The 22,433-nt window shown below is 24.0% G+C and overlaps 7 protein-coding genes across 7 annotated transcripts; all 7 read right to left on the bottom strand. All coding sequences in view use genetic code 6, as the record gives it.

Annotated features, from left to right (window-relative positions):
• Nucleotides 1–1,669: 1,669 nt before the first annotated feature.
• TTHERM_00420110 (hypothetical protein) lies at nt 1,670–2,683 on the bottom strand (the record flags this gene model as incomplete). The annotated part of the gene is made up of 1 exon (XM_001033266.2): nt 1,670–2,683. Exon 1 carries the CDS (start codon nt 2,663–2,665, stop codon nt 1,670–1,672), a length of 996 nt encoding a protein of 331 aa, XP_001033266.1. The 5' UTR covers nt 2,666–2,683.
• A 1,136-nt stretch (nt 2,684–3,819) lies between these two features.
• On the bottom strand, nt 3,820–6,528 carry TTHERM_00420100 (hypothetical protein; the record flags this gene model as incomplete). Its single annotated transcript, XM_001033265.3, has 3 exons — nt 3,820–4,428; nt 4,793–5,935; nt 6,082–6,528. The coding sequence occupies 3 exons, from the start codon at nt 6,526–6,528 to the stop codon at nt 3,820–3,822; spliced, it is 2,199 nt and encodes a 732-aa protein (XP_001033265.1).
• Nucleotides 6,529–7,882: 1,354 nt separating this feature from the next.
• TTHERM_00420090 (peptidase C13 family protein) lies at nt 7,883–9,697 on the bottom strand (the record flags this gene model as incomplete). Its single annotated transcript, XM_001033264.2, has 1 exon — nt 7,883–9,697. The coding sequence occupies one exon, from the start codon at nt 9,695–9,697 to the stop codon at nt 7,883–7,885; it is 1,815 nt and encodes a 604-aa protein (XP_001033264.2).
• Nucleotides 9,698–9,964: 267 nt separating this feature from the next.
• Nucleotides 9,965–11,797, bottom strand: TTHERM_000420089 (hypothetical protein; the record flags this gene model as incomplete). Its single annotated transcript, XM_012799357.1, has 1 exon — nt 9,965–11,797. The coding sequence occupies one exon, from the start codon at nt 11,795–11,797 to the stop codon at nt 9,965–9,967; it is 1,833 nt and encodes a 610-aa protein (XP_012654811.1).
• A 1,041-nt stretch (nt 11,798–12,838) lies between these two features.
• TTHERM_00420080 (DTW domain protein) lies at nt 12,839–13,906 on the bottom strand (the record flags this gene model as incomplete). The annotated part of the gene is made up of 1 exon (XM_001033263.3): nt 12,839–13,906. The coding sequence occupies exon 1, from the start codon at nt 13,853–13,855 to the stop codon at nt 12,839–12,841; it is 1,017 nt and encodes a 338-aa protein (XP_001033263.1). The 5' UTR covers nt 13,856–13,906.
• A 217-nt stretch (nt 13,907–14,123) lies between these two features.
• On the bottom strand, nt 14,124–16,236 carry TTHERM_00420070 (Serine/Threonine kinase domain protein; the record flags this gene model as incomplete). The annotated part of the gene is made up of 8 exons (XM_001033262.3): nt 14,124–14,671; nt 14,735–14,864; nt 14,916–15,064; nt 15,119–15,518; nt 15,592–15,740; nt 15,805–15,874; nt 16,037–16,077; nt 16,146–16,236. The coding sequence occupies 8 exons, from the start codon at nt 16,234–16,236 to the stop codon at nt 14,124–14,126; spliced, it is 1,578 nt and encodes a 525-aa protein (XP_001033262.2).
• A 1,946-nt stretch (nt 16,237–18,182) lies between these two features.
• On the bottom strand, nt 18,183–21,450 carry TTHERM_00420060 (hypothetical protein; the record flags this gene model as incomplete). Its single annotated transcript, XM_001033261.2, has 3 exons — nt 18,183–19,273; nt 19,856–20,692; nt 20,778–21,450. The coding sequence occupies 3 exons, from the start codon at nt 21,448–21,450 to the stop codon at nt 18,183–18,185; spliced, it is 2,601 nt and encodes an 866-aa protein (XP_001033261.2).
• Between the last annotated feature and the right edge of the window lie 983 nt (nt 21,451–22,433).

The following is a 22,433-nucleotide window of genomic DNA, read 5'->3' as shown; positions in this document are numbered from 1 at the left end:
ATTATCTTTTATGTAGATATTCTTAAATTTTATAATTAAAATACATATTTCAACTTTAAAATTTTACCTTTGATTTATTCAAATCAGTTTAAAAATAGAAATATTTAAATTTAAATTCTATATAAAATGTTATTTCAAAACATTCTAATTTTCATAGAAAAAAATATTTTTATTTTATTGGAAAATAAATATTCATTTTTTATTTATTCATTTGAAGTTATTCTTTCTGTCTGCCTTGCATAAAAATAAAACTCACTTAAAAGAAACCCATAATAAGAAAAAGGTACAATTAGTAAAGCTTATCTTATTTTTAAAATAAAATAAGTAAAGTTAATTACTTTTTAGTTAAAAGAAATAATATCGCTCAAATTCAAATTAATTGTGAAAACTTAATTATGTATTCATAAATGAATAAGAGCGATAAATAAATTATCAAAGGTTCGCAGTGCACTTCAACTTCTATTTGATTTGTACTAGTAGGCCTTAGAATATCTTTCATTTTTTTATTTTTATTTAACTCTCATTAAAAAGTATTTTAAAATAAAAATAATCTTATTTTTTTCTGCTTTTAATAAATTATTCTAAAAAAGGAAGAAAATAAAAACAAATAAATTTACACTAGTTAAAAAAATCTTAAAAATTAATCAATTAATTTTATTTTTTTATCCTAGCCAATAAATTTTTTAGCAACAATAAAAAATATTCTTTTAAATAAAAATTTAAAGAAAGAAAATAAAAAAAATTAAATATTTTAATCAAATTTTTTATATAAAATATGAATAAATCATGACAATTAAACAATATTTTAAATAAAAAAATTTAAAATAATGAACTATTTAACAATATAATAGTCTTATGAGCTGATTTGCTTTCAAAATGGAAGACTAAGAAATATTTCTTCGTAACTTCTTTGTTAAATTTAATATTTTTAGAATTTTTTTCTATTTTAAAGTTAATGTTAGATTATTTTATTTGTAAAATTTCATTCTCTAAGTTTTTATTCTTTAACAGTTTGTTTTTGTAAAATAGAATCAGATTTTATTTAGTATTATTATTTGATATTAAGAAATTAAGTAAGTTTATTTCAATCAATAATTATGAAAGTTTATTTACTAAATAATTTTATAAAATTAATTTAAAGCAATAATATAAAAACTACAATAAATTGAAACTTTATTTTGAATAAATTAAAATTAGTCAAATAAAAATAAATTTTTAAATTTATGAATTTAGGATTTTAATATTACTGTATAAAAAATACAATTAAAACTAAAATAATTACTCTACATTTGTTAAAATTAATTTATTATGACTAACGCCAAAAGAATAGTTTGCCCCTACTTATTTATTTGAAATACTTATGATAATTTATTTTATATATTTTGTTAAATTTAGATTTTTGATAATTTACTTTTTTTTATTAAGTTAATCATAAATTAATTGGGTTATTTTTTCACTTTTTAGAACTATTTAAATCATTTGTAATTAAAATGAATAAATAATTATTTTATATTATTTAATTATATCAGGTTTATTTATCTCTTTGCATATTTCATTAATTTAATATTTTAATTAGATTTTTTATTTTAGTGAATGCTATCCAATTAATCAATTACCTAACTAACTATTTTTTTATTATTAATATTGATCTAAACATTTTAATTCTAATTCACTTTTTTAAGTCAATTGATTTTTTGTAAAATGACACATCAGTTTTTACATTTACTCCTATGTTATCATCATAAAAGTAAAAATCAAACGAATTATTATTTTTATTTTTAGGTTCTGTAATTGTCTTATAAAGCTCTTACTTAACCCAAGGTTCTAATAAGCTGTAGCTTGTGTTTGAAAGACTCCTCTATCTATCTATGTTCCTGTTAGATGAACAGAAAGAATGTTTATTCATTTTTTATACCCTAAATGAACTATTAAAGCTGGGTAGATGGCATAAATTACTCAATTAAGTTGGTGCTAATTGAGACATATTTTTATTATTATCATTTGATTTTGCTTTTGCTTCACCGTAAAATGAGTGACTTTATTTTTTTACTTGCTCTATGCACTTCTTTTTATCTCCTAATGAATAAATTGAAGAGGAAGTAGCTTCAACTTGAAAAGAAACATCTTATGATCTATTAGTAGAAATAGATTATATTTACCTTTAATGTAGTAGTTGTTATTAGCGCTTTAATTAATTCTATTTTTATACAATTGGAGAAACCCAGCTTTTCTTTTGAATAACTATTCTTTTTTTTTAATTGTTCTCATTAAAATCCCTATTTATACTGATTTTATCTTGTTAGATATTGTTTTATTCTTTTAATGTGCTTTGAAAAGCATCAAAATGATTAAATCTACTTGGTTTCTACTCATTTTCTTGGGTCTACTTTATCTCTTTAGGAGAGAGTATTAAATTATTATTTTTAACAGGAAAGGATATTTTAAAATTATTTCCATTTTTTATTTTAGATTTAGAGCCAGGCTAAGATGGAAAAAACTAAATGCTATGCTTTTTAGACAAAGAATCAAGCTCTTTAAGCACTTCTCTCTCAATAGTATATAACTCAAATGACTATAAAAGCATCTATTACTGTTTATTATGGTCAAATTTACTTTAAACTGTTTTTCTAGGGCTTTAAAGAATTGAGAAAAAAGAAGTTTTCATTTAAAATATTGTACAATAATAATTAATTATACCAAATTATTAATTATAAAAAATTACATTTTGTTGTGTTAATTATTACAAAGAAGTATTTTTTTGCAGAATTAATTTTCTATGGTTTGTTTATTAAATAATAAATAATAAATAAAATTAGATGGTGATTGTTAAACATATTGATAATTTGTTATTGGTTATTTTTATCTAAATAAAATTACATATAAAAGTGTTTACTTTACTAAACAATATTTAGGAATCAAAATGCATTATTTTTATTCTCTTAAAAATTTAATTTACTCTATTAAATAAAACCCATTTATAAATCCTTAACCTTTAAAAGTAATTTTTAAGAAACTATTTTATAGAAGTGTTATAAAATTTAATTTCACATTCTTTATCTAAAATATATTCGGTAAGAATTCATTTATTAAAGATAAGATAAAAATATCCATGCTTACGGAGTTTATGATTAAAGTAAAGTAATTAATTAATTTACATCCAAAAATTATTCATAAATTGATTAAGGATTTGTCAAAAAAGTTATTTTAAAGATTTGTCGAAGAAAATTAAGATTATAATCAGTCTTTGGTGTAAGCAAATGTAAAAATATTAAAAGCAGATATGTAACTTTGTAAAATATAAAAATTTATCTAAAAAAAAATAAATTTTTAATAAATTAATAATTAAAAAGTATTGATTGAGAAAACTAATAATTTTAATATATATAGCTAAATAAATAAAGTGGTATAATAAATAATAAGTTTAAGTTTTATTATATTTATTTAAATGACTAAAATCTTTATTTTTAGAATAGTATCATTTTTCTAAATATTTAAAAATTTAATAATTATTATATATATTTAAGGTATTTTATTATTTAAACCTAATTTTAGAGTGAAGTTTATTTCGTATTTAATTATTATTTTAGTTAAATTAGATAGATAATATTTTATTTTACTATATTACTATTCAGCATTTTATATTAATTATTCATGTTTTGGAATTTATTGATTGATTTATTTATTTATTTATTTACTTTTTGGTTTTTTTAGTTATTTATTTGGTTAGTTTGTTATTAAGTTAGTTAGTTAGTTAGTTGCCCTATACTTATATGTTTTGTATAAATGATTGAAATAATGTTTGGTTCTTTTTGATTTTACTCATTAATGACTTTGATCTTGTTAGCCCTATTACTACTTTTATTAGTTGGAGTTATTTAAGTAATTGTTTTTAGTTAAATTTTATGATTTTTCTTCGATTTTAAATAATTTTTTTACTAGGTTTTCTTGCTGCTTGCTTCTAAGATTTATTTTTTTAGCTTGTTCTCTATAGCCTTGAGCTGATTGAGATATTTTTAATAAATTATTGGAACCATCTTCGCAGAAACTAAAATCGTTTTTTAATTATTAACCATTATTGAAAAGGCTTCTTCTTAAAGGATCTTCTGCTTTATTATTTGATTATGCTAATTTGTTTATTTTCCCAAATGGGACTTGATTGAATTAATCTGTTTATAATTATTTGCTATTAGGTGTATAGTTGTCATTGTTTAGATAAAGTGGATGGGATATGTCTTCGTTGCACTTTAAAAATTGATAGTTGTCAAAAATATCATAGTTTTAATTCTATAATGTATTTGAATCAGTTCTTTGCCTTGGAGAAGTAAGTTGCTCAAGCTAAATATTTCTTTTAAAGAAAGTGCTAACGCTGCTCATGTTATTGTCTTTCAAGAGAATATTTTATTTGAATTCATTCTTCCTTTTTATATCCTATTTAAAATTAATCTAGATGAGTAAAATAAATCAAAGAAGAGATGAAGAAACAAATAAATAAATAAAAAAAGCCAAATAATTTCATCAAGATATAAATAGAGTGAAAAGATATTTAAGAGAAATAAAAATTTATTTAATTAATTGTTCAGTAAATTTTGGAATGGAGCAATAATTAAATAAAAATTTTTCACTGAATTTTGCTTTTTTAGTGTTTCTTACTTATCTATTAATTAATTAATTTGTTTATTTTTGTTTAATCTGCTAAATATTAATAAAAATATCTATAAATAGATTATTATTGAATTAAATTATACTCGAACGAAATTTTCAGCCAAATATTATAGAAAAAACAAGTATTTACCTGATTAAGCTAATTGCTTTTTTCTTCGTTTTTGAATACTTACTGTGATTTATATGATTGCATAGCTTAACTTCTTTTTGAAGAAGCCAAAATTTAAAAATCGTTTTGATTACTCTAATTTAGAGACATATGGTTGTCTCTCTTGATTCTTTATTATTGTAAATTTCCTAATTTTAGGGGTGGAGGTATTGCTTAGTTGTTCTTTGAAATTATACTTGGGTAGGAAACATCTTCCCTTGTAGGTATTCTCTCTGATTATATTTGCGCATAAGTATACTAACTATTAGAAATAGTAGTCCCAATTTATTAATTTTCTGGTTTTTATTGCTTTGCATTTTAGAAAACATGAGCTGAAAAAGTAAACTTTTCGCTCTATGGAGATTTTTATCTCATAAGTAAATTGTTCTGAATGTAAGGCTATCCTGCAGAATTCTAAGAAAACTAGGAATTAAACATACTGTGAGACTATGATACTGTTGAATTTGTATTAGGATTTGTAGAAAGCTAATCTGAGTAATTACTGCTAGGATTAAATGAATCCATGATAGGAGATGGATAAGCATTAGATTCAGGAGAAAGAATATGAGAAGACTCTTCAGTCCTTAAAGATTCTAGTTAAAAGGAATGTTAATTTTATTGATTTTAAGGTGAAGATATCAAATTCTTTAAATTAACTGAAGGTGTGCTTAATAAACTTTTTTAATAATCAACGGAATTTAAATGACCGCCAAAAGAAGATGCTTAAGGACTCATTTTAAGAGCAACAGAAGACTAAGAGAATTGCAGAATTGGCTTTTATAGAGGCTATCTTTGATTGAGTTACTTATTTTATATTTGCTAATTTTACTGGCTGAGAGGAGGATTTAGTTATTATTAGTTTTAGCGCAATGAATCTCTTGTAGAGCAAGATGAGCTCATTTCCCATCCTTGCAGATATTAGTTATTTATTGAACTTTTACTAATCGTTTTCTCTTATTTTCTAGTATATTCACTTCCTTTTTAGTGGATAGATGGAAGTGAAATGAGTCTACCTTGAGACTTACCCTTGTTTTCATCCTTTTCAGATATAATCATATTCACTTTATTCCAAAACTCTGCATCTTAAACGGATTGAATGAAATCAAATTCTGTGTCCAATTATTTCTAATTTTTAAGTTAAAAATGAATATTTTATTCATAAATATCAACAAAAACATCAAATTTATATAAATTTTTTGGCTATTTTTTATTATAAACTCCTAAATCTAGGATTTAAGTAAAGTATTTAAACAAAAATAAACTATTTTTACGTCTTCTAAATTAGTAGACTGTTGATAAGATCTTGTACTACTAGGACTTAACTTGAAAGCTAATAGAGGTCTTTTGCGATTTGAAGAAGAGTGCATACTCTACTAAAAGCTTTGCATTTGAGGTACTACTGGCTGCTGATCGTGTTATAACTCTTCATTAACATTATCTTATATAGAAATGAGTGGATTTTTATTAGTCATTGTACTATTTCCTTACAAACTATTTTGAAGTAAAGCAGAATTAACAGATTAATCATATGATTTAAAAATGTTGGCAGAAGAAATTTAGGGATTGGCTGGATGACGTTGATGCAAGCTTTTTTTGGAGGATACATCATGCTAATTTTGTTAGACAGATTCTTTTTAGACATCTGGATCGAAAAATGTTGCTGTCTTAAAGAGCTCATGATTAATAATTTCTTATTTAGTTTGTTATCCGCTTTCCATTTAATTTACTTTTATGAGCTGCCTTTCAATTATTAAAGCCTATTTATTTTCTTAATTGTTTGCTGAAATCTTTAATTTAAAGAATGTATATATGTGTTTTGTTTGGTTTTTAATTTTTTCTTACTTCTTTTTTGAAAGGTTAAACAATAAGTTTTTAAATATCTTATTCAACCTATTCGATAATTAATTTTTTTAATTATTTCTATCTACTGCTGCCTACTTGACAATATTTTGTTATCCTATCTATTAACAATTATTTATTTCTTAGTTTCTAATGAAATTAGGAGCTTTTATTTTTTTTTTTTGCAAAATTTTCCATAATAATCATTACAGTATTAGCACTTAATTTTTTAATTTCTATCTCATTTAGTGAGATTGTTAAAATTGATCAACATATACAGATAGATAGATAAGTAAATAAATAAACTAGGGTTTTCCCCTTATTTTTAATTAAAATTTTTATTGGCTTACTCACTTTTTAAATTTTATAACCATTTTCTTGCACTATTCCAAATATTTAAAATTGGTTTACATATATGAAATTGTATTTTATAAATTGCGTAATAAATCCAGTGCCACTGAATAGTTTTTTAAGATAAAATTATTGTTCTAATTTTGTTTTTATTTGTAAAAAAGTAATTTATTAACTCTTAATTTGATTTAGTTAAAATCATTTGGAAAATTGCCCAAATCTACGTATTAAGAATTAAATTTATTTATTTTTATTTGATTTACCTTATAATTATTATTGAGCTACCACAAAATTTTTCAATTATTGAATAAGAAGCGTAATTTTTCATATTAATTAAAATTGTATGGATATATAAAATCAACCTTGGATCTTAAAATATGTCAAATATTTTAATTTTCAACAAATCAGATGCTCGATAAATATTACCAAGCACAAAATATTTCTCTATTCTTAACCTTAAAAATTTACAAATTAATCAAGAATTAATGTAATTATAATGATTAAATTAAAATTTGTTATATAATTCAGTTCTACTTTATTAAATAATAATAAAGATATTCTAATAAAATTTAATCTTCTTTTCTAGTCTGAAATTAGTAATCAAAAAGATTGATTTTCACTTTAAAAAACTTCTGAGTGGTGTGGTATGGTATGGACTATTTTTAATTTTTCAAAAAATAAGTATTATTTACATGGTAATTAAAAAAAATTCTAAAAATATACTTAACGAAGCAATTAGAGCAATATTTAAAGATATAGAGATTTCTTCTCTTTTACATTAAAAAATGTTCGAACTAATAATCTATCTAAATTCTGTGATAAAATTATAAGATTTTTTTTTTTACAATATATTTATTTATTGATTTATTCATTTTAATCTGGTCATATTTTTTTTTGTTAGTAGTTTTTTTATTTTAGACGATTTTTAATTTCTTGTAAAAGCTACTCTGAAATTTGATTTGCCTCAGCATTAATTTCACAATTTTCTATATTTTTTAAAGAATCTAGCATATCTATGATTTATTTGGCCCCTTAATCATCTATGCTATTGAACTCAAAATCTAAAATTAATTCTTTAAGATTTGTAATGCCTTTTATTGCAGATACTAAATACATAACACCTTCACTTGATATTTATTGGTTCCATTTTGCAATCAATTTAACACCTTCAATGTTTTTAAGGCTTTTTAGTGATTCTGCTAATGACTTTAGAGATTAATTTCCAATTTAGGTATTTGAAATATGAAGTACCAGCTAATTTAATTTAACCATTTAGCGAATTTCTGAAAAAACATTAGCCATACTTTAATCTCCAATATCATTTTATGATAAACCTAAAGAAAGACATTCTAAAGTCTTCTAGCTTTAAAAAACATTAATTAGAGGCAAAATATTATCATTTTAGATGTAATTCCAATTAAAATTTATAAATAACTCTTTAAGGGTCTTACATAATTTTGTAAAAATAATGCAAAAAACTTAAAATATTTCTCCTTTAAGCTCGTTTTAACTCAAATCTATATCAAAACTTATTGCATTTTAATATTAAACAACACAGTTAGCTATTGTAGCAGCTAATTTTTAGTCAATCTAGCAACTTGAGACATTTATAGATATATATTCTAAATGCGAAATCTGTTTTAATATTGTTTATAGTGCAATTGGATCTTTTGATTTCTCCATATCAATCTTAAAAGACAACTTTTGTTAAAATAGAGATCTTTATTGCGAAAATGCTAACATTTTTTAGCAAAAGTCTAAGCTTATAGGTATATTTAGCACCAAGTATTATTCTTAAAATGGATTAATATGATCTTCTTCTAACTCTTCTTATTTTATGAAGCAGTCTTCAGGGAATCCTATTCGTTATAGTAAGCTCTGCAACTCGCCTTGAGTTTTTTTTTTTGGAGCTTCAATAATAAATTAATGTATTTAATCAAAATCTTACCAGCCTGTTATATCCTTGCTAATTTCAAAATTAAATACTGATTTTAATATGGAATAATCATAACTATATGAGCAAGGATGCAAGTTTTTGTGAGGTAGCAAATACTTCTGCTTACTAGCAAACGACTCAACAAATGTCCAAACCAAATAGTTTGTAAAATAAGAACCAAATCCATCAATTAAAAAGGTTGGCTCTGTAGAATTGCAAGCAGATAAAATAGAAACAGAAGTATTTTTTTAGTTTTTTAAACTTTCTACCCATTTGCCAGCATAGCAACTATCCATAATCAGGAATAGGTGTTTCATATTTGAAGCACGCTTTTCCCAAAGAGTCAATAAATCACTTAATGTGAACCTGACTAATTCAATTTTTTAAGTTTAATCATTCATGCATTAGAGTAACCAATTTCCCTCTTTGTCTCCATGTCCATTATAATATACGAGACTACCGCAGCAATCAGGCTAATTAAATAGCCCAATTAGACTTCTACAGAGATTTTAAATTGTCTCAAAAGAAAGTTTATTGAAATTTATTATTTATTTAGGAGATTTAATCTTTTTTATCTTAAATAATAGCCCCATTTCATCTGTATCATTTTAGGATGCCTTATAGTCAAAATCATGTTATCCTTTCTAATTAATAGACGCGTCTTTAGATGCAGCTACAATTAAATATTTTGATTTCGCTAGTTCATATTGCTAGCTTTACCTATCATTTTGATTTAGATACTTGTAATAGCTTTAGATCATTTTTTTAATGATTAAAAAGTTTAGAATATTATTAATTATTTATTTTGTTGATTAATTTGAGTGATTAAATAAATGAATGAGATATTTTTATTAAGCTATTAAATAATAGTTTTTTTTGGATATTTTTACCACAAATCTAAACTCCTAAACTTTCTAACACAATCTAATAAAAACAGTTTAAACCATTACTAAACGAAAAAACAAACAAACAAACAAACAACTATGTGCAAAATTAAAAAACTTAAAATAAAATATAAAAAAATAAAGTCATTTATTATAATATTTTATACTACGAAATAATTCTAAAAAGCTATCCTATTCCTTAATATTTACTGCTTTGATACTTTACTATCCTTATTCTGCCAGGTACTTATTTCCATATAATTAAATATGATATCTACCCTTAATTTAAGCTAAACGATATACTTATTATATAGTATTGCCACCCTCAGCAGTAATCTTATTTTACCTCAAGTTGCAATAAAAAAATTTTAGTGTTTTATTTTTTAAAATAAATGATTTTAAAGTATAAATAAATTTATCTTCTATACCACAATTTTCTAAGCAAATGTGTAGCAATTGCAATGTTTTAATATTTAATAGATTTTTTGAGAATATTTAATTTACTAAATTACAGTTTTAAAATGTATTTTAATTAAAAGAAATGCAAAGAGATTTTAATTGATTTAATTCTGGAATTTTAACTTCTTCTTCAGTAATATCATTATCATTTATTTAATTCCAAGCAAAATTCAAAATTAGATTCTCTAAATTCTAAAATTTTACATCTGAAATTTTTTAGAACAAGTATTTGATTGATTTTTAAGTAATCTAATTGAATGAAACATTTAAGTCAAGCGTTTTTAAGTTACCCTTTGAATTTTAAACTATGCTATCAATTATTACTTTAAATTAGTCATCGTTAATTTAGCAGTAGCGCATATCAATAGAAACATGATCTCTTTTTGATATTAGTCCTATCATTTTTTTAAAATAATCTTATTTAGCCTAATCATATAGATCATCAAATTAAAATGTTATTTTTCTGCTTTGTTATTTCTGATTTTCAGAATAAGTACTTAAATCTTTAAAGCTCCTTTCATCTAAATAAAGGATAATATTTACGAAGTGGACAGAATAGGGATTAATACATTCATCTTAGTCATATCCTAGTTCTTCTAACACTGATACTCTATTCTTACCTCTGTATAAGCTAAATATATTTTCTAAATATTCAGTAGAATTATCATGGTATTGATTTATAAGATTTTTTCTGATTGTATCTAGTTCTGACCATTCTTTAAGTTATGCATCTATTTAAAAATTAAATTTACTCTTCAGAATTTATGGCTAAGGCATATGACAGTAAATTTCCATTGGATTATGTTTGCAAAATAATTATTAATGGCATTTTTTTGATGCTTTTGGGCATATACTTTTTAAGAATTTCTTTGAAATACAATCTTTCAGCTTTTATTGATTTTCCTATACTGGATTAAATGTATTACAGAAATAGATTGTAAAATATGAGCCAATATTTCTTTAAATTTTTGCTACATATTTATCTTAATATATTTGTTATTGAGCTGTAATGATTGATATATCTTAGAACTTCCTAGCTTTTTCAACCCATTTGTTAGCAGAACAGCAGTCAATAATTAAAAATAAATGATCATTTTATTCAGCATTTTTTCTTTATTTCCAGTATAAGTTATATAGTTCATTAAATTCCATCACTTGATCTGTATCATATAGTGAATCTAAATCGTCTCTATCTTCTTTGTTGCTTAAAATCCAATCACCATTATTGTTTCCATGACCATTAAAGTAAATAATACTACCTTAAGATCCCTCCATATTAAAAAATTTAGACAGAGTCTCCGCAACTTTATTTTTATTTTAGCTGTCATGCTTATCTAAACTAACAGGATTACACACTATCAGTTATAAAGTAGTCAAAAGATTACTGATACCACTTATATCTTTATAGATACCTTTATAATCGAATTCATTTGTTAATACGTCATGACTTTTACTTTAAAATGTTGAAATAATCTAACATTTTACCTCTTTTTATTTATAAAGACAGCTGAAATCCATAGCAATTTTAAAATTCTCTTTATTTTACTTGTTAATTAATTAATTATTTTTTATCAAAAAATGTGATTTTTGAATATCCTCAGCTCACGTTTTTTGTAGACTTTAAAATAGAAAAATTTAAATATTATTAATTTAACTTAAATAATTTATTTTAAATGAAGGTAGGATATGAATAAAATTATTTATTTTTAACTGTTAATAATAGAAGTAATATAGAAATAAAATAATCTAAGATCAGAGTATATTATTAAATTTAACATGAGTGAAATCAAGAACTTTTATTTATTTATCTATTTATTTATTTGAAGGAATTGAAAAATATTATAAAATTCCTACTAATATTTTAATTATTTTAGTATATTTGTATTTCTTTGTTAGTTTGTTGTCTGGTTTCCTCGAATAATTGCTTTTAAATTTGTAGACTTTGTTAGAATGAATAATCAACCTCTTATTTAATAATATCTTTAAAAATACCCTCAATCAAAAAAACTCTTGTTCTTATATTTCTAGAAACTACCTCTATTTAAGTTAAATGTAATTCAAAATTAGCTTTAGCTAGGATAGTCAATTTAACGGTCTTATAAAGATTATTAATTAATTTACTCAAAAATATTATTAATTTAGTAAAGTTTTGCTAATTAGCATCAAATAAATTCCTTAAAATCTATTAAGGATTGACAAGTATTTTTTATTTATAAAATATGATATAAAATCTGAGAAAATACCTGCAAAAAAAAAAAATTGCAAAGAAACAATTCTTAATTTTCGATTGTCAAAAATTAAAAAAATATTTTAGGTAAAATTTGATGATGAATGTCACAGAGTTTTTTATTGAATTTAGAATTAATTTAAGAAACTTTAAGATGATTTTCAATCAAAAATATTATAATTTTTGAAGTAAAATATTGACTTTAATTTTTTTAAACCTCTTATTCTAACAAGCACAAACTAACAAACAATAAAATAATATAATATATTGATTTTGATAATATATTTTTTATGGATTCATACGTTTTACATATTGATCAACAATTTAATTCTTCATTCGTTGTCTTTCCCTTCTGTATTACTATTTTCGTTATTTTACTGTTACTAATTTTATTCAATGTTTTATTCATTTTATACTTCCTATTTTTGTTCATTTTCATTGTACTTAATATAATCTTTAATTTTCCTAAAGGTATTACTTGTTTTATACTTATAATGGTTTTAAATCATTTCATATTACCAATGATAAAAAAACATTAAATTATCATATTTGCCATCGTATACATAGTTTTAGCTGATTTATTTTGAAGAGAAATTGCAATCAAATTCTTTGAAAAAGTAGTAAATAGCTTCTATTGTTGCCAAGCAGTTAGGTTAGTGGAATTAGTATCTCCAAAATGTGGTATTATACTCTTCTAATCTAACATACTTGTACTTTGGATTAGTGAAATTGTTTAATATGCTATTAGTTTGGTTCCAAGTGCAATCAATAGCAACTACATTTTTTATTTGCTTCATTGTTTCTAAATCTAAATCTAAAGTTCTAGTTGAGTCTTTATGGGGATACAAAATTAAAGTAGTGTCAGGATCAAACTCAGGTATTTCATGAGATGGGTAATGAATTATTTTGCAATTTTCTTCGTTGTTTTCTATCAATAACTTGACTGGTAGAGCACTACTTTTTTTTGTTTTTTCTTAATCGTGATGAACAATTGTTAGTCTGAAAGGAAGTTAAACCTTTGGAATCTAACTGGGCTCGCATAAGACAGTTAAACAATCAGCGCAATAAATTTTACTCTTTTTTTTGCAATTAGGGCATTCTTATCTTTAACTATCTTCCTTCAAAAATTCTGAGAAATCTGCAGTTTTGAGAGTATCAAACAACTTATTTGGATCCACATTTGGCATATTTTATTCTTAAATATCATGCAACTTTTATTCCAAATCAGTGAATTTTTTAGGTCTTTCCTTTTTCACCTTTTTAGTTGGCTATATTTCATATTTTTCTTTCAGTAAGTATTTATCTCTTGTCCTAACTTTCTGCTTATCTAAAATCTATTAGTGATTCATTTTCTAATTTTATTACTATGCTTTTTTTTATAAAATTTCAATTAAAAATTGGTAGTATCTACTTTTAATATAAATTGATTTGTCTACTCATGCTCGCTCACATATAATTTAATTCAATACAAATAACCAATAAAAAGTGAAGTAATTTTAAACTCAAATAATTTAATGAAATATGAGATAACAAAATGAGTTAAATGGGCTAATAAGAAAAATGTAAATTTACAAAAAAACACAAATTATTATTTATTTAATTAATTAGTATATTTGGTCAGTCATTCATGTTGAAAACAGCCTCTTATCCACTTTTGTCTACAGTATTGCTATTATTTTTTTCATCGTGATTTTAGATATTCTAGCTTTTTATATCTTCTAGTTGGACAGGACCAGGCTTGTAACCTTCAGGTGTATTATCTAGATTTTAATTCATAGAATTATTTTTGCCATCAGATCTGTTTGAAACTTAGCCTATCATCTGTTGAATTTGGTTTGGATCATATTAGTTAGAAGCAGATAAATCAAGTAAACCGTTTCCAGGAGTCATATAATTTCCTGCAGGAGTAGCATACATATCATAATTGTAATTATAATTATAATTTTATCCGCTTGAAAGTTCTTCAGGTTTAATATCAACAGGCAAATAAACATTATTCTAAAATTCTTGAATTTAATTTGCATCAGCTATATGTGAATCATTTATATTCTCATCATATTTATTATCTTAACCAGAAAGATAAACAACCTTTTGGGCATCTTCGTTGTTTTGAAGGTAATCTGACTTAATTGGTTTGCCTTCTTCATTCATTTTATCATTATCATCTTATTTTTTAATAATTAAACATTAATTAGATCTAATTTTTCAATAAAAATAAATGAATTAACTATTTGTGGTCAAATGTATTTAGTCATTATCTTCTGCATTGAGTTTATCTTGATTGTTTGCCCTTTCTAGCTATTAAGAACTAACATTGATAGTAATCTTGTTATTTTTCCAAGATGATTTAACTTATTACTAATAATATAGAAAAACATTGATTAACTTGATTTATTAAAATAGTTTTACATCTATTGGAAGACACCAGTCAAATAAATAATCCCAGTCATACTTTTCTCTATAAAAAAGCTCTTTAAACATCTTTCTAATATGAAGGTAATCAATTTTATCGTCAAACCTTAATGATCTGCAATAATTTAAGTAAGTAGAAAACTCAACTATTTTATTATAATTTAATTAGTTTATCGAACAAAATAAATCAATAAAGTTACTTGGTAATCCTTTGCAAAGCATTTCTACTGGTGTTGACATTTTCTTTTCCATAATTTTATTGTATTTTTCTTGTTTATTTTATGCTTTTATACCTTACCAAGGTAGTGATCCTCTTAAAAGATACACTATGACATAACCAATAGCCTCCATATCATCTCTTCTTGATTACTCAATACCTAAGTGGGCATTTATACTAGCGTATCTTGCTGTACCTGTCAAATTCTTATTTTCTCTATAAGGAATATGCTACTTAGTTTTAGAATCAAGGTAACGTTTACCCAAACCATAATCAATTATGTAAAGCAAATTAGATTTTTTACCAAGTCCTATCAAGAAGTTATCTGGTTTAATATCTCTATGTATAAAGCCAGAACTGTGAAAAGTTTCTATTCTAAGTAGCTTTTTTTATTTGTTATTTAAAATTAATTCATTAATAAATGTTTATATTGAACTTTTTATATATTATAAATACCATTTAGTCCACAATCATCAGTACAGTCTTTAAAGAGAGCTTTCTTTAGCACAAATTGAAAAGATCTTCTAATGAAGGCCCTAACAAATCAATTACCATAACATTTTTGCCACCTTCTTAACCACAATGATAAAGAGTAGGAATACCAGCTTAATTTAATAAATTAGAAGAATATAATAATGAACCTAAAGCTGTATGAAAATATTAGTATACCTTTGCCTTGTAACACTTTAAATATTTTAGCTTCAAATGTAAGTTAAGGATGCTTAGTTTTGCTGTCTTCCTATTATTTTTATTCAGATTTTAATTCAAAGAAATTCATATTTATTTAGAAGTAGAGTTGTAAAATTTAAAGTATTTTATAAATGGATTGCTATTTTTTTAGTCTTTCAACTTGGCAATAACCTAAATAGTAAATAAACATTTAAATTTATATCAATATTACCATTTTGACAGCTACTATTTCTCCTGTTTCTATATTAGTAGCTATATATTTTAAAAATAATAATTTTTAAATATTTGTTCAATGGTTTGTTAAAAGATGTTAAATTTACCTAAATGGATAGAACCAAAGGAACCCTAACCAAATTATTAACCTACTTAATACTTTTATGCAATTTTCAAACCTTAAGCGTCTGAATTCATATTTCAGTTTGTTGTAATCTCAAAAAAAATAAATAACTGATTGTATCGAAACTAGCTAACTTACTAAATAACTAAATAACTAACTAACTATCAAACTTTCTACTTACTATTAATTAAATAAAAAATTTACTTTGAAATGATTGCTACTAAATAACTACTAATATAGTAATTAAGAATTTATTCTCTAACTATGCAATATTTTGAATTATCTATTAATAAATAAATTAATGCTTCCATTGTGTGAAAATAATAATTGAATTATTATGAGTTATTTTTGTAGAAACATTTAATAATTAATATTTTCTGCTAAATCATAAAATAGATTAATTGAATAATTTATATGCATTCATTATTTATTTTTTATTATTTTCCTTATTTAAAAATAAGACTGTAAAAGCATCCAAATAGATAAATATTTTACAAAAAATGTTGATTAAATATTTATTTTTAAAACCAAACCAAAATTAGAAATTTAAGAATTATTTCAAATTATTTTGAGATGGTTTGTATTACAAAATATATTAGATTAAAATTATGTTAACAAAATTTAAAAGGATTTGTTAAAAATATGTACTTATTTAATTATAATTCTTTGGTAAAGACTCTATTAAAGAGAGTCCTACATTTTAAGATTTAAATAATATTTAACAAAACATGAAAAATTTTTTAAAATTAGCCTTAAATAAAATTTCTTGAAAAAAAAGTAATTACTTTTTGATCTTGCTATAAATAAGATTAATTTTAAATTTAAAAATTGCATATTTGTTTTTAAAAAATCTATAATAAATAATTTTTGTAATTAATTATATTTATTATTTAAATAGCGAGGTGAAAAAATTCAAATCTATTCTTTGATTTCTTATTTTTAAAAATAAATTGTGTAGGAATAAAGAATAAATTGTGTAGGAATAAAGAATAAATAAATTCAAAAATTAAAAAAGCAGATTTTAAATTGATAATTAAGTTTTATAATTAGACATAAACAATCACAACAATAGCAAGTTTTGAATAATTATTGAATGTAAATCAATTGATAAGCTTGGGTGAAATTAAATTTAAGAAGTTTTTACAATATGATATATATGAATAAATTTAAATGATTTACGAGATAATATAATGAATTTAATTTTATTACATAAGTGATGGATTTATCTTCTAATTTTAGATTATATTTTTTACAATAAATGAAAATTTTTTTTGGAATTATAAGTAGTTTATTTGTTGTTAATTTAGAGATCAAAGATGTTGGAAGGTTTTTATTTAAAATTTAAAATGAGGATTTTGATATTTTATTTTATTTATTTATTTATGTGGATATTTTAAGTTGTTTACTTTATTTATTTATTTGAAAATTTTCTTTCTACTTATAAACAAAATGTTTTGATTCTCCTAAGATGATAAATATTTGATTACAGAGATTAAAATTCTTTTCAAAATTTATAAGTTAGTCAATCAGCTAGTCATCTTTCTATTGCAGATCATTTTTGTAGGAAACAGGGATTGGTTGGTTCTTTCTCAAGTTTGAGGGTTTCATTTTTGTTCAGTTTTAATTGAAAATGTAATAGATATCTTTTTCTGAAGGAATTGTTATTTGAGTTTTATAAATAGAGGAAGGTTAATTTTATAATTTTTTGTTATTAAAATTCAAAATTTGATTTGATCCTAATTAAAAGTGTGAGTAATTAATTTAAATCCATCGATATTGAAAATACTTTAGATTTCAAAAAGTATTTGTAGTAAAATGTGTGGTTTGATATTACTTTTATTAATTTTCAAAATGTGCTTTGAATTTATTAATTTAAAGGATGATTTATTAAATGATTAAAGCATTTTTTTTCTAGCATAGATAGATAGATAGATCGATCTATAGATATTTCAAATCGAAATATCTAACTAACTAAAATAAATCAATTTTCAAAAGCAAAGAAAACTATTTTTTAAGTTTATCAGTTTTATACAAAATTGTATCTAAAGCGCCATGATTTAATTTAATCGTAATGCTAGCAGACGAATATGAAATTTTTAAGTGCACGTAAATGAGAGGCCTTATCTTTCATTCTTCCACTTTCAATCCAATTAAGTGCTCTGTTTTCAAGGAAGAAGAGGAAGAGAGGTCTAAATAAATCTTCAAAGATAAATTCTTTTAAGAGAACACGGTTGAATTTTTTTCCTTTGAAAAAATTACGGAGATTGCTGCGGAAGTCATTGAGTTAAGGACTACTTTCAAAGCCTAAAACATCTATGATAGCAGCTTCCTCATCAGGGTGATGAGCAAAAGAAATGAAGGAGTTAAGGAAATTTTTAACTAAGTTTTTAGTATCAAATTTATTTTTATGTCCTCCACTGCCGTTTTTCTTTTACTTTTTGCTTCCGCCACCAAGCTTTTCTTCACAAAAATCAAAGATATCACCATCTTAACCTTCGCCACCAAAGAGGAAACTACCATCTTTTTTGAAATTCTTTGCAAACATAGACTATCCTCCAGCTTTTTTCTTTTTCATTTCCTTAATTTCACGGATCAAACGAGCTTCTTCATCTTCGTCATTACCTGAATCTTCTCCAGATTTTTTGTCATCATCTTCAGCTTCTTCTTCGCATTCTTCATCGTCATCATCATTAGAATCGGGCATGACTACTTTTTCTTCCTCTTCATCAGCCATGGCATTTAGCTATGATTAACTCTCTTGTATTTGAAGTTCTTGCTTTACAGCTTACTATTGCTATTCTTGCTTAATTTATTACTGTAAAAATGCGATAGCGGCAGCTTCTTCACTTTCCATAATATCATTATTATTTTAACTAGAATTATTTAAACCAAAATTAGTAGAATTAACTGGATTAAATCCGCTTGGGTTGTTAGTAGCATTATTATTTAATTGATTCAATGATAAGTTGAGTAAACTGGTGATAGATGTTTAACTTAATCCACCAATTGGAAGTTGGGTCAAACTGCCTAAGTTACTCGATGAATTGAAGTTACTTTTGAAGCCAGATCCCAAGTTATTAAATGTTGGAATGGAATCAGATTTCTTTCTTTCTATTTATTGAAAAAAAAAAAAAATTTAGAATAGATGGAAACAAATTTAATGAAAAATTATGATGAATCCCCTTTCAAAATATATTTCTGATTTTTTAAGCAGATGAAAAAATTTTAAAGATTTATAAAATGGTGAAGAAAAATTTGTGGAACTAATAATGGTAAAAGCAAGCAGTTGGTAGGGTCTTTTTATAAAATTATCCTTTTTAAGTGACAAAATTTTTATGAGTGGCAAGTTATTTTTAAGATGGAGATAATGACGATGAATGATTGAAAAAACAAAAAAAAGTGACTGAAAAAATAAGGGAAAAAAAATAAAAAATAAAAAAAGAAACTCAACTTTTAAATTGTTTCTAAGCGCCTTTAAAAAGGGAGGAATGAATTAGTGAGTGATTGATTGATTGAGTGAGTGAGCGAATCAAAAGTAGAAAGAAAAAAGTGAAGAAGAGTATTAATAGAATTAAAAATCAAAATAGTAATTTCGAATCAAGTTATGAAGCATTATATATTCTGGGGGTATTATTAGTGAAAGGGAAGATTTTGATAGGATTTTGGATCTATTTGATAAAATAATTAATTTACTTTCGTCTTCAGTGCATTGCTGCTTAATAATATCAACTAGACTCTAGCCTTTTGCGCTTGACTTTCTTTCTTCTTTATTCTACCCAGAGAGTCCGAAGTGAGGAACTTTAGGGGTAGTGGTTGCGCTGCTAAAGCTATTTCTGTGTGACTTACTAGATCCATCGACGCTCTTTTAGAATCCTTTTGGTGATATGCTGCTGGTTGTTGTATTATTTGAGTTTGCTAAGTTAGAGGAGGCATTTAAAAGTGAAGAGTGCTAAATTATAGGTGTATTAGAGTTACTTGATAAGGAACTTAAATTGTTGGATGAGTTATAGCTTGTATAGGCACCATTAGCTTTAGTGCTATTGTTAATCAATGGTGTTGTATTTACATTTCCAGTAGCTGCGTTTGTGCTAGTTGAGCTACCATTTGCTGAAGAGCTAGGATTATTGCTGTTGTTATTATTATTACTACTGCTACTATTATTTTTTTGTAACTAGGAGTTTGTAGAGTTATTTGGGTATGGTTTGTTTGGAACGATGAAGGTAAAGACGGTATACAAATCATCCATGGATGCCTCTAATTGAGGGATATTCATATTATTGCTCTAGTAGAATAAGTAAGGCTAAGAGAAAATGTGGTTAGTGAAATTTGCTACATCAGCGGAGTCTCCTAAATTATTTGCTTAAACACCTGAAGAGGTAGAGGTATTATTTGAAGGAGCGATTATAGCCTGTGTAGTAGTATTCTAAGAGGGCTTAAATGTAGTTGCAAGTGAAGAGAAAATAGAGGATGATCCAATCCCATTCTATCCTATACGACTACTGGATGAACCTACGATGACATTTGTGTTTCCTATTTTATTTTTGAAATTTTAGAAATTAGATTGAAATGCTACTAATGATGAATTAATTTTAAAATAAATAGAAGTAATTTTTACCTTAAGTAGGATTAACGGGAGGTGCAGTAAAGTTAGACAAGTAGCTCTCAGTTGGGTTGAAAGATTTCTAGGTTTTGAGAGTAGGAGTAGTAGCAGAAGTTGATTAAATTATGCTTGCTTTAATGGTCTGTTGTGTATTTTAGGTAGGAGCAGAAATAGTAGTCTATTAATTGGAAATAGAAGCAGAAGAACCCTACTAAGAAGTATTTTGCTAAGTTAAAGAAGAAGCAGAAGAAGTAGAGGTAGCAGCTGCAGATAAAGTTTAGGCGATTTGTTTAGCTTAAGAAACAAGTTGAGTATCGACTGGAATAGGAATCTTGACAGGATTAGGCTATTCGATGATGACATTTTCTTGTTTAACCTCATCTTTGATAACGAGAGGTTGCATCACTAAACTCATTTTTTGGTATTGATGCAAAATATATTTTTTTTGATTTCCTTTCTCTTTTCTATTGCCAAAAAGGCACTATTATGTTTTCTTTTTTTTTGTTATTTATTTTGTGTTTTTCTTTGTTTTATTGCTCTATTTTTTTAAAGATATATACTAATATTGATTTTTTTTTTCTTTCTTACTATATTTTTTAAATATGTGGAAATTTTTTTATTTTTTGTTGGATTCTTTCAATTTTTCTTTCTTTTTTATTTCCCCTCTTCCTACCTATCCTTCTTTCATTACATCTATATATCAATAAATCCTATCAGTCTAACATAGTTAAATTAATATTAAAAGGTAAAATACAATTAAGTATTCTAAATGAAGAGTAGCAAGCAAGCAGAACGAAGGTATTAGAGATTTGTTATTTTATTTATTTAATTATTTATTTTTTTGATTTTTCCTCATCTAATAAATATGTGGTTTAATATTTTTAAGTATCTATTATTAAGATACTCCTCCTTTGTCGTATTATTTTTGTTTTTCCTACTTTCCTATCCTTCATAAATTGATCATCAATCAGTCAACCAGTTAATATAAAAATAAATAAATAGATTGATAGTTTGTTAGTTAGCTAGTTAGCAAATAAATTATTCCTTATTTTATTTTCTTAAGGAGAGCTGTGATTTATTTATTATTATTAAATTCTTCTTATCAGCAACAAATCTAATAAATCAATATTTAGCACTGCTAAATGTCTGTAATATTTTTCCATATGTTCGTTCTTTAATAATTTGTATGAGCATTAAGTCTACCTCTTTGATTTTATATAGCAAATAAAGCTTGTTTTATAACTCTCTTCTCTTTGAAACAAATCAAAAAAAATAGATTCTATTTTTTATCTAACTCCCCACCTCATCCGATGCATTAATAAAAAATATATATTAATTCTCAATAACAATTTTCTTTTTCAATAAGCTAACAATTCTTTTGTAAATACTTTACTATACGCCTCAGCTTACCTTTCTTACTTCTATTTTCAGAAAATAATAAAGAGGAAAAAATACACAGAAAATAACAAAAATATTTCAAATATTTGAATGATTATTAGCTCTATCTAAAATTCATAATTTGTTGAATTAGTAACATGCAACTATGTTTTTTTAGCTTTTATTTGATACAAATATACAGTAAATGCAAGTATTTTAATTTCAAACTGGTAAATATTCTAATTGCGACTTCTTTGATTCTCATTAATCGCAATACACTTAGGATAAAACAGA

This window comes from Tetrahymena thermophila, assembly GCF_000189635.1.
Source record: "Tetrahymena thermophila SB210 genomic scaffold scf_8254475, whole genome shotgun sequence".
Classification (NCBI taxonomy): Eukaryota; Ciliophora; class Oligohymenophorea; order Hymenostomatida; family Tetrahymenidae; genus Tetrahymena; species Tetrahymena thermophila.
This window is presented reverse-complemented; position numbering and strand designations above follow the sequence as displayed.